This window comes from Natator depressus, chromosome 6 (assembly GCF_965152275.1).
Source record: "Natator depressus isolate rNatDep1 chromosome 6, rNatDep2.hap1, whole genome shotgun sequence".
Taxonomy (NCBI): domain Eukaryota; kingdom Metazoa; phylum Chordata; order Testudines; family Cheloniidae; genus Natator; species Natator depressus.
Genome location: NC_134239.1, coordinates 102854059 through 102866656, shown reverse-complemented (window position 1 = coordinate 102866656; position 12598 = coordinate 102854059). Strand labels below are relative to the sequence as shown.

The 12598-nt window shown below is 42.1% G+C and overlaps 1 protein-coding gene across 8 annotated transcripts in view; it reads right to left on the bottom strand.

Annotated features, from left to right (window-relative positions):
* The window catches only part of UNC79 (unc-79 homolog, NALCN channel complex subunit), a 147117-nt gene that overhangs the window by 35891 nt on the left and 98628 nt on the right, over nt 1-12598 (bottom strand). For all 8 annotated transcript variants that reach the window (XM_074956154.1, XM_074956155.1, XM_074956156.1 and 5 more), the window contains 6 exons: nt 11393-11431; nt 9717-9829; nt 9541-9626; nt 8383-8556; nt 6989-7057; nt 6303-6413 (listed from right to left, as the gene is read on the bottom strand). In XM_074956154.1, the coding sequence (XP_074812255.1) occupies nt 6303-6413; nt 6989-7057; nt 8383-8556; nt 9541-9626; nt 9717-9829; nt 11393-11431 (592 nt within the window). The remainder of the gene's footprint in view (nt 1-6302; nt 6414-6988; nt 7058-8382; nt 8557-9540; nt 9627-9716; nt 9830-11392; nt 11432-12598) is intronic.

Below are 12598 nucleotides of genomic sequence, written 5' to 3'. Positions count from 1 at the left end.
TATGACTGCAGGGTTATTTACAGGCCACTTCACCTTGAATGGTCCCTCAGAATATGTGCTAACTACTTATGCTAAACTACCTGTTCCATCTTATATTTAGCTGTGACACCCTGAGTACCTTTCCCAGACCTGAAGAAGAGCTTTGTGTGGCTCGAAAGCGTCTCTCTTTCACCAACAAAAGTCGGTCCAATAAAAGATATTACCTCACCCATCTTGCTTCTCAGAGCGCTTCAGGCAGCGTATGCTGCTCTGGATATAGACCTGGTACAGTTTACTCCCTCCCCAGAGCAGTGGGGGAACCACAGTTTCTGTGAATCACCATCTCCCTCCCAAACTATTCTAAGGACAATATAACAAAGCACTACTCTTTACTCAGTGCAGATTTTTATCTTGTGCTCTAGTCCTCCATGTTTGTAAAGCACTTTGAGATCTATGGATGATGGGCAAATGTAATGCCAACAGACCTCGGTCATCGGGATTGAACCTGGGACCTCCGACGCTTAGTGCATGAGCCTCTATTACATGAGCTAAAAGCCACATGGCTCTTAGCCAAGGCTGTAGCTGACTCCTAGATCTTTAGATGGGCTAGGTACCACTAGAGCAGGGCTGGCTCCAGGCACCAGCTTTCCAAGCAGGTGCTTGGGGAAGCATTCAAAATGGGGCAGCAGTTCATGTCCCGCGGCGGCAACTCGGCAGCAGCTCTGCCGCTCTTCCAAGCGTGGCGGCAATTCGGTGGCAGCTCCAGTGGTATTGCAGCAGCAGCAGCAATTCGGTGGAGACTGCTTGGGGCGGCAAAATTGGTAGAGCCGCCCCTGCACTGGAGGAGGACAGAAGACCACACCAAGCGGGCACTGGTACACAAACAAGGCAAATAAACTCTGGAGAACTTCCATCATTTGAAGTTATATTTCTGAAATAAACTCCTCTGCTCATACCCATTATTACAAAGAGAGCACAGCAGTGCAAATAAATGTATGCTGACTGATTTACTGATACTCTAGATAAAGAGCTACAGTTCTTAGATATTTGAATTAAAAACTGAATGGGCCTGATTCTGCTCTCATTTACTCCATTGTACATCAGGAGTCACTCCACTGAAGTCCATGGGCCAGATTCCCTTTCTCACTGAGGTCCTTTACACCACTCTGTTGGTATACATTACACAAATAAATGTAATTGACACCCACATAAGCCCCCTTTACACTGCCAGAGTGGTGTGAAGGGGCTGTAGTGTAAAACTGAATAAGGCCCTATGCAGTTACATAAGTGTAAAACTGGTATAAAAGAGATTGGAATGCAGCTTTGTTCAATTTTGTTCTATCAAAGCTCACTCCCTCAACAAAATGCAGTGGGCCTATATAAGGAAAGGCTGCTTAGCAAGCCTTATATAAACCCTACCAGCGGTATGTGTGGACACAGTGACCTTGGAGAGTCATAGGTGTGGAAACTTTTGAGGTTTATCTTATCACTAATTCTAATGACCCTCACTCAAAAACAAAAAAAAAGTCCCCAGAATTTATTCAGTTCCTTAATAGAATAGTCCCATAACCCACAAAACAAGCCAGGAAAGCAAACTTGATTTTTCTGTTACTTCAATGGAGTTACACTAAATTACCACATTTGAGGATCTGGCACATTATAATTTGCTCATAAAGTTTCAATAGCAAGATGATGTCATGTACAATTCAATGCCACATTTATTTAATATGAGTTCTATAACTGTTCGTAAAAGGCTAAGTTGGGGTTCAAACTTGAGTGGCTGCAAGAGATAAGAAATCCACAAAGCATCCACTTAAGACTTGAAGAGACTGAGAGGGAAATTGAAGATATTGAGATTACAATCCTCAGAGGCAAAGCTATTCGCATGAGAGTACCATAGGCATTGACAAATCAGACCGGTGACGTGGAAAATAAACTCAGATAAGGAAATATGAGACTGATGTGAGTCCCAGGAAACTTAACGACAAGAGAAACTGAGATATTTCTCCCACAGACGATTAGGAAAATGTTGGATAAAAAATGTTGACCAACTCTACAACTTTGACCTCTAAAATGTGTGCTGTGGGGGAATGCATTGCTCCTTGGAAAGGGATAAATACCAGCCCATGGCATAAGAGAGACAAGGTAAGTGAAGTAATATATTTTATTGGACCAACTTCTGTTGGTGGGAAAGACAAGCTCTTTAGCTACAAAAACCTCTTCTTCAGGTCTAGGAAAGGTACTCTGAGCGTCACAGCTAAATAAAAGGTGGAAGAGTTTTTTTAGCATAGGTAGTTAGCACGTGTTCTAAGTGACCATTCAAGGTAGAGTGGCTCACTAACAACGCTGCAGTCATAGGGAAAAAGAAGGGCAGAGTTAGTGGGTTACAGATTGTTGTAATAAACCATAAATCCAGTGTCTCTGTTCAGTCCATGATTTTTAGTGTCTAGCAGAGTTATGAATTTAAGCTCCCAGGCTCATCTTTTAAGTGTTGTGCAGGTTTCCTTTGAGAATGAGGACTGATTGGTCAGATATAGAGCAATCATTTCATGAAAAAAGTGTTCACCCACAGGTGATAGGTTGTTTTTGTCTTTTATCATTTTCCTGTGTGAGTTCATTTGAGATAAAAGCTTTTATGCTCAGAGTACCTTTCCCAGACCTGAAGAAGAGCTCTGTGTAGTTCGAAAGCTTGTCTATCTCACCAACAGAAGTTGATCCAATAAAAGATATGGCCTCACCCACCTTCTCTCTCTAATATACTAAAACCAACACAGCTACAATACTACTACATACCCCGTAGCATACACATAGATTGAGGGTGCTATTGTTGCTATGGTTGGTTCTAGCAGACAAAACTAAGTTGTGTCATGGACAAGTGAATCTGAGTAGTTCAAGGGTTCACAAATTGTATTCTGTCCAGCATGCAGTCCTGTGTGGTGTTCTGTCAGAGAAATCAGTCCTTTAGATACAGGGATTTCCAGGATAAGAAACACAGAGAGCTGAACTGGTAAGTTTCTCCTAATGGCAGTCATAAATTCGCTAATTCTAATGAAAATGTATGGTAAAGATTCAGCAATAACAAGGATAATGTAGTGTGAAGTTCTACTAAATGAAGCATTTTCTGGGTATAAATTGCAGAAAAACATTTGCTAATGATCCCATTCTGGGTCACCAGTTCGCATTAACAAATTCAAGCAGGAATTTTCACCAAGAGATATAATCCAAGCTTCCTGTTTGTAATGAAATAAGTCAATATATTCTTAGAATATGTGACTGGCAAACATAAGGGAAACAATGCTAATCAAGATCCACACCAGAAAGAGAACTTTATTGAAATGACGTAGCGATAGAGTGTATGTGAGGAGAACTGGATATTTCATACACTCCAAGATTTGCTCTGGTAGCTCTGGATGAATTCTTTTATCACAGCCCAAACACAAAATGATTCAGGTGTGCTATATTGAGAGTGCCAAGTATTATTTTGGGACAAAGATTTTCATATAGTTTCTCATTTTAAGACATGGTAGGAATTTATGCTATCTATACATTATAGTATCCGAATTCAGCCTCGTAACACCTCTGTCTGGTAGGGAAGTATCATGGTCTCCATTATAAAGATTGGAAAAAAGCGAGTGTGATGGGGCGTCCGCCCCATACTGGCCTATAAAGAGTTAAAGGAGCCCTAGGGCGGCTGTGTGAAAGGCAGCCAATAGGAGATGTCCATATAAGAATAGCTTCTGGGAAGGGCAGGTTCAGTTGCTCCCTGGACCTTGAGGCTCCTGCCTTGCAGGAGGAGAAAAGCTAGCACCTTGGACAGAGCAGTGCTGGGCAGGACCAGGGGAGTGAGAGCCAGCTCCCAGCTGACTGCTGGCATGCTGAGGCCCTGAGATAAGGGCGGAGATGGTGCTGGGGCTGTGGGGAAGTGGCCCAAGGAAGTAGGCTGAGAGGATGAAGGGGATGCAGAGCATGGCTGCCATCTATGGGGTCCCTGGGCCGACACCCAGAGTAGTGGGCGGGCCCAGGTCCCCCCTTCTCCTCCACTCGCCACTGAGGAAGTGGCTGGACCATCGGACTGCAATACATTCCCCCGCAGAGGAGGGAGCACAGAGTGTGGCACAGCCAGAGGGCTGTGTAATGAAGGGGATGTCGCGGCTCTGGGAGAAACCTGGGTCCTGAAGCAGACATGACGGCAGCCAGACACCACCAGAAGAGCTAATCCCCATGACAGCCAGCAGGAGGCGCCGCAGTGGTAAGTTGCACCCCGTCACAGCGAGGCACAGAGATTTTAAGGGACTTGACTAAGGAAGTCTATGGCAGAGCTGGGAGCCAATTCCACATTCCTGACTCTACTCCACATGACCCATCCTTCTGTCCTTTACGCCGTTGGATTAATTATTTCTAAAGGCTGGACAGGACCTCCCAGATATAGGATCTCTTCCTTCGTAAAAACTATCTTTTACATGACACATAAAACCAAGGTACTGTCCACTTGCTGACGCTAGAGATAGCAACTTTTTGCAAGAGTTCACCTGGGTGTCTGACAAATTCCATCTATCTGAAGTTCCCCCATCATTTCAGCTGATAAAATGATTTTCTTAATTTTCTTATCATTAAACTGTTGCTGTTATTGATGTTACCTTTATTATGGATGCTGCATCCCCTTTCAATAGGTAGCTATATTCTGATGAAGGGTAATGTGATCCCTGGTGTACGTGTGTAATATTGAATTGGTAAAGCATGTAGTTACTTATGAAAGAAATTATTTCCCTGGTATTAATAATTGTTATGATAATAATGACTAAGTTGGGAAATAGTCTACTTTAAGGCTGGATAAGGCTTGTGTTTATTGCTTTAAAAACTGAGTTGATGGACTTTATGGAACTCTGCTAAAAGTTTTGTCTGTTTTCTACTGTTTGTGTATCGTATATCCTCTTGTCAATAACTGATATAAAAATGCATTTGGCTAATTATTCATTATTATTATTTGTACATACTGTGATAGGGTCGGGCCAGATGGCTACAGGAGAGCGATAGAAGGTAGATATATTAGCCCCAGGTTAAGTAGGTCCTTTTCCCTGGGTAAGGTAACAGGGAAGGTTCCAGAACAATCAGGAACCTTCTGGAGACAATTAAGACAGACAGGCTGATTAGAACACCTGCAGCCAATCAAGAAGCTGCTAGAATCAATTAAGGCAGGCTAATCAGGGCACCTGGGTTTAAAACGGAGCTCACTTCAGTTTGTGGTGCGCGTGTAAGGAGCTGGGAGCAAGAGGCGCTAGGAGCTGAGAGTGAGAACACATACTGTTGGAGGACTGAGGAGTACAAGCATTATCAGACACCAGGAGGAAGGTCCTATGGTGAGGAAAAAGAAGGTGTTGGGAGGAGGCCATGGGGAAGTAGCCCAGGGAGTTGTAGCTGTCGCACAGCTGTTCCAGAAGGCACTCTAGACAGCTGCATTCCACAGGGCCCTGGGCTGGAACCCGGAGTAGAGGGCGGGCCCGGGTTCCCCCCAAACCTCCCAACTCCTGGTCAGATACAGGAGTCGTCGACCTGGACTGTGGGTTCATGAAAACGGCCAAACTGAGGGCTGTCGTGAAGCTCCAAGGCGAGCAAATCTGCCAATACGTGCAAGACCCACCAAGGTAGAGGAGGAACTTTGTCACAATATAGAGTGACTTTCATCCAAGTATCTCAAAGAGTTTTCAAAGGTGGGCACCTATCATCTCCTTTTTACATGTGTAGTAACTGAAGCACAGAAAGGTTGAGTGATTCATACAAGGTCAAACAGGGGTAGAGTTGGGAATGCACCCCAGGTCTCTTGACTCCCAGTCCTCTGTTCTATAAGTCCACACTGCTTCCCTATGAACTTTCCTGTCAAGACATGCTACCAGCCACAGGACATTCGCAAAATATTTTGATTTTTTTGATTTCCAGCGATGTGTGGTTGAACACACATACTAGGGGATGTTTGACAGGATTTACATTTTCTCACACATTTTAAAATCATGCCCAAATCCCAGACATGAACTATACCGGAGTGAATTTTCACAGGCATAAAAGGTGTATCTTTGTGATCCTGTCCTCACAACCTCTACAGCAAGTTCCCTTTATTTGTGTCTGTACCAGAAATATGAAAGTCAATATTATTGATAGGCACTGCATCAACCTAACTACTGATTAGTCAAGCTATATTAAAACTGCTGACATGACTGAGACTTAACATTGATTTCAGCTTTTACCTATGCATTTCCCACTTCGGGAACTAATAATTTTTCTTCCCTGTTTTCAGTTGTCTCTAAGGAAAAACATCAGCTCATTATTACCTTAGTGAAGGCTCGGTAGCATAAGCCGCACAGTTCCACCAGGTAGGCCAGAGTGAAGACATCATTCTGAATGACAAAGCTTAGTAATTTTGAAAATGGCTCAAGAAGACTCTGCAGTGAAATATGATTTTAGGGAAATCAATAACTGAATCATTCAGCAAAATAAATAACATTCAAGTTCTGAAAAGCTTTAATGGAACAGAACCTTTATTTTTAACTCTGAGGATGTGTTGCTGTGGTTTACCCCATTTCAGACAAAAGGCTGTTCTGACATATGTCTTCATGTTTACAAAACAAATTAGAAGCAAAGGAATAGAAAACAGTTTCACCTTTAGTCCAGTGCTTGCTTGATACCAGTGCTTACTGGTAGTGCTTACAAAAAATAAACTCCTATTGACTTCAACAGGAGTTGCACTAGTGAGTGGACTGCAGGATCAGACTCTGGGGAAGTTTATCATTACAGTTGTTTTAGAAAAACATCAAACCTTTCAGAAGCTATACATTCGCGCACACACTTTCATGTGACCTAGATTCTGAAGCTTCTGGCATTCGTTATAGAATATTAGACTGCAAATTTTCATGCTCACATGTAATACTTCTCTAGCTAGGGGATAAGGAACAAATTTGTAGTACAGTGAAGAATGGATAACTCTGTTAGAGAAGAGTTGTGTATTTCTGGAACTTACCCGGGTGGCACTAGTGGTAGGTATCTTCAACAGGCAAATCATTATTCTTAAACTGGAATCTAAAGAACACTATGGAAAGAAAAAAGTTAATGTCTTCCTCTGCACACCTCTTGTTTGTAATGGTGACTGATGTAAACATATAATAAGTGAAATCAAAAAACCATCACTTCTAAATTATCTTTAATGGGGTGCTGCCAATTTAAATATCATGGACTGTATTGTCCCCTCCAGCAGTAAAGCCTACAAGAGGAGGACTGGGAGGAGGAAATCTCAGTAAGGCTTGGCTTGCCGTGTTCACTCCAAATTGCTTTGTCAAGGATGCTGACGTTACCCTCTGTAGAACAGAAAATCCCCAAGTTTTCTAATCCAACAGAATTTGATTAGAATGGGAACATGTTCCTGGGGGATTAACAGGAGTCCAGTGTCCTACGTTTCTGTAGCTGCTCTGGGCCCCAGTGTCTCTCTCCGCTCTTCTTCAGCTCTGTGTAACTCGAAAGCTTGCCTCTCTTACCAACAGAAATTGATCCAAGATATTACCTCAACCACCCTGTTTCTCTAATATCTTGGAACCAACATGGCTACAACAACAGAAGATATATTGAATGGTGTCTTACTGCCAGAGTGGTGTTTTTCAATGGGACCGCTCGTGGAGCAACTTGTTTTTCAGTATAAGTAAATGTATCGAAATCTGGCCCTTAAACGCTGATCCAAAACCGATGGAAGTCAATGCAGAGAGTCGCACTGACTTCAGAGGACTTTCAATGAGGCCTTTGGAACTTTGTTTACTGGAAAAGTGAAGGTGCCCATGAATGTTCACAGCTCAGAACCCAGAGCCGCTGAACTCGGTCTCCACAACTATATCCTGATTAGGTTCCTCTGATGGGATTATAACCTAGTCAGTCAAGCAGGATGTGTTCAATTTCTGATGGCTGAAGGCCTATCTACCTGACTGGCTATTATGTATTCATTAATTTTAAGGAATTTAGAGGTAGCTTTTCTTCCTATGGTATTTAATTCTTCTAAAGGAGGTAACAGTGAATGAACTTTTTATTGCCAAGAATGTTGATTATCACTAATTTATTGTCCTAATCTGACAAAGAGAGGACCTGGAAGGTGAGGAGGAGAAAAATATTCCCACCCCGGCCATAGTTATGGTGGCTATAGATGGAGGGTATAGACAGAGGGACGGATCAGGCGCTCTAGTGCAACCTGATCTACTGGAAATGTCAGGTAATTTACAACAAAATATTACAAACTATGCTCTGTTTGTATACAACTTTCAAACAGTTTGCACATGCCTTAGCCAATAGTAGCACAATCCTTGTGTCAGATGTTTTGGTTGATCAGTTACATATTACCCTTATAAATAAAAAACTGCATTACATGCATCATACCTTAAGTGGCAAAACACAAGGCAGTTTGGTAAAGAAAGTCTGAAACTGGTTACTAATAGTGGTCCAGAGGTTACTAGGAGAATCCATTGGCAAAGCTTCCATAAATGTAGCAATGTTTTCCAAACAACGTAGCATTGCGCCCCCTGCTGGTAAGTTCTTTTTGTTGTTTAAACCCTAGAAAACAAAATGCAGAATTTGAAAACAAATTAAACATCCAAAAATGACCATCTAAACAATATTTTAAAACACACTTACAATAGCCAAGGTCAGAATAATAATGCAATTTCTGTCTTCTCCCACAAATAATTTAAAGTACATTGCTTCTCTATAGCATCTACCACTGATAAAGTATGAGGCAGATCATCAACAGGGATAGTGGTAAGGAAAAGATTAGAGCAGCATATATTTGCGGAATCATCTTTAGGCAACTGAAAGACGCATCCATTAAGAACCAGCCACCAGCACGTCTCTGGCCCAGCAGACCACGTGTGACGAATTGTCTTGTACATACCTATCATTTTCCTATATTGGAAAGAATGCCAGACTTGTGCAACTGTTGATTAGATTGCAATTGTTTTAGTTTCTAGTGGGTGGCCTGAAAAGATGTAAGCACTGCTAAAGTATTGTCAAAAGCTTTGCTTATAGGGCTACTACTGGAAGGAAAAGAAGCAATCCCCATGTTCCTGGTAGTGCTGAAAGATATATACCCTATCAGTGTAGAAGTGAGACTTGAGGTAGAGACAAGTTAGGAGGAGAAATAGAAAGGAACAAGCAGAGGGACTAGACTATAACCTCAAGGGGTTTCACAGAGGAGGATTGCAGAGAGGGAATTGCCATTAGATACAGAGGAGAAATGGTTTTACATGCAGCAACAGAACTATGACAAGAACCATTCACAGAAATGAAAACAGTGCAGGGGAAAGGAATGGCCTGCAGCAACAAGGAGAAGGGAGGACCTAATAGCTGTCAGGAGAAGTGAGAGCAAAACTCTGACTGAAAATGGTGGAAGATATTATGGCTTGATTCTGCTTCCATGTAAGTCAATGCAAAAATTCTCATTGCCTTTAATGGTGTAGGATCATGCTCTTAGAATGTTAGAGGAGGACGGAAAGATATACTTGGTAGTACCTAATACAGTCAGCCTTATTGTGAACATACCTCTAATAGTTGGCTCAGTGCAGCTACGGAGCTCAGCTCACTGAAGTCCATAAGAGATGTAGCCAGGGTCCGTAAAAAACTTCCATCTGGAAATCAGAACCACATCTTTTTTATAAGTGTTGGAATGATCGAGATGACTGCATTTCTGTCACCATCACTCAGGCATTGCACATTACCTTTGATATTGCTCTGGAACAGCTGTGGAAATATACCATTGGGAGCTAGCTGATGGAAAATGCAACGGAGGAATTGCTTAGCCACACCGGCAGCATTACCAGGGATCATCATACTGAAATGAAGGAAAAAAGAGGGAGAAATTCCCTAGTGGATGAAAAATATTTCCCAAAGCTGAAAATTGGAGAAGGTAAAGAAGATCCTATTCTTTCTAGTAACTCATAAAGACAAATTCAGTTATTAATACAAGAAGATGGTAATAATAATAACAACTCCTAGCTCTTATAAAGCACTTTTCATTATTAGACCACAAAGGAGGCCAGGATCATTATCCACATTTTACAGATAGGGAAACTGAGGCACAAGGAGGTAAAGTGACTTGCCAAGATCACCCATCAGGCTAGTGGCAGAGCTAGGAATAGAACACAGGCCTTCTCAGTCCTCCTGGGTGCTCTATGAAAGGTCCTGATCCAGCAAAGCATGCAATCACAGGCTTAACTTTCATGACCTCAGCAGGATTATTTACATGGTTTAAGTTAAGCAAGTGCTGTGGCTTGATTCTGGCCTCAATAGCTAGTTTAATTTTTCCTGATTCTCTACATAGTGTCCGGAATGTTATTGCCATTGAGTCTTCAGGATTTGAAGCCCAATCCTGCTATCTTTGAAGTCAATGGGAAAACTCACTGATTTCAGGGATGCAGAACTTCCACACTTGGATGCAAGCTCCCATAAAGCTCATTCATTTATTCCTCTCTAGCACCTTCCAGCCAAAGATTTCAAAGCACTTTCCAATCATTAATGAATTAAGCAGCACAACCTTTTTAAAATTTCCAAAAATGAATGCAGCCCATGTGATGTCCCTGTATAAGGACAGTAGTCTAATTGCATGATCGGACTTCACCAGTCGGTGTTCTCCAGAATTATGGATGACTGACTTAGGCTATGTCTACACTACTCTGGTAAGTCATAGAATCATAGAATATCAGGGTTGGAAGGGACCTCAGGAGGTCATCTAGTCCAACCCCCTGCTCAAAGTAGGACCAACCCCCAATTAAATCATCCCAGCCAGAGCTTTGTCAAGCCTGACCTTAAAAACTTCTAAGGAAGGAGATTCTATCACCTCCCTAAAGTCGACCAAAGTTATGCAACTCCAGCTACATGAGTAACATAGCTGGAGTCAACATAGCTTAGGTTGACTTACTGCAGTGTCTGCACCACACTGGGTCAACGGGACACACTCTCCTGTCAAGTGGCCTTACTCTTCTCATCCAGGGTGGAGTACTGGGGTTGACCGGAGAGCGATCTGTGGTCAATGTGGCAGGTCTTCGACCCCTGGTGCATCAATCACCAGAGCTTCGATCCGGTGGTAGTGTAGATATAGACTTAGTTAAATGCATACAGATGAAAACCCTTCCCAGGGCCATAAACTTTATTTACCAGCATAATGGGAAAACCACACATATAATGAGACATGGAAATGAGCTACAAAGGTGTGGAGTGAAATCTAGGATCCGTAAAGTCAATGGGAGTTTTGTCACTGACTTTAAGGAGGCTTTTCGGTCCAGGCCCATCGCTACAAAACATGAGATATTTGTACCCATGTAACAAAGGACAGGATTTGATCATTTGTTTATATATCTAGCACACTTTTGGGGGGGGAAATGGGGCGTTACTGTACCTTTCTGCTTGATTAGAAAAACAGGTACTTGACGCCAACCTGGAGTAAACAGCAGAAAACAGCAAGTCAAACAAAAGTACTGTTCATAATATTTTTAATCAAGCCAGTAAAATTACCAGTAAGTAAAATTTAGTAAGTAGACATTTTGGAGAACATGTTTTAAAGGTCACAGGAGACCCTTTGATCAGATGCACAGGGGACTCAAATTAATTTTTGTAAAGGGTAAAAGTCAAAGTCAGTCTTGCAATATTGTCATAAATATTTGCCAGCTGAGACAAATTCTATTTGCCCTCCCTTATCACCATAATGATAATGAAAGTATCTTGTATTCATACACCAAAAACAATTACTCACCCTGGGTAATTTGGAGAGCAGAAATTTGCAGGAATAGTGTAGGAACTGCATGCTGACTGAAATCAACAGGAGTTAGGCCCCTAGGTGCTTTTGAAAATCCCATTAGGCATCTATCTGCATCTTTAGGCTCCCAAATACCTTTGACAATCTGGCCCTAAGTCGCTTTAGTGCTTTGAAAATTTTACCCTAGATCTTGGGTCTCCTGACTCCAAGTCCTCTGTTCTAAACATCAGACACTACTATCTTCTCTAAGCAGTAAAATAGTAAGTCATTCACTTGTGATGCACAGGCATAAATATCATCTGTGTTAATAGACTGGATATAAGGGGGCAATGTACCTCATAGTGTTTGCGCAAAAATAACTTCAGAAAAAAACAGAAAGTTTACTAGGAACATAAGAGCAAGTACACTGAGGCCACCTGAATGTGTTCATGCCCATATCTACTTCTAGGGGGAGTATGCCTTGTTCTGCATCTATTCAAAGCAATTCCTTCATGGGCCTGTAACTGCACCTTGATTAGTAAAAAATGGTGGTGACCAAGACTGAACGCTAGGAAATGACAAAGTACGTTCACCATACTGGAATGCCCCAGGTTGTATACCATCTGCTTCACTAACAGACTCAGATGTGTCTCACAGAGGATGCAGTATTTCCACTTCAGTGAGGAAAATGTACCACGTTCCCCCCACACTTTGATAACTAATCTTCAGGAGCTTAATTGTTCATGGCTTCTCACTGGCCCTATTAGTGCTGTATTTATGAGTAACAAGTAGGATGGATGGCATCAGTCTAGATTGGAAACTCTACCTCCTCCAGAGTTCATTATCACTGACAGCAGGGAACTGCAGCCT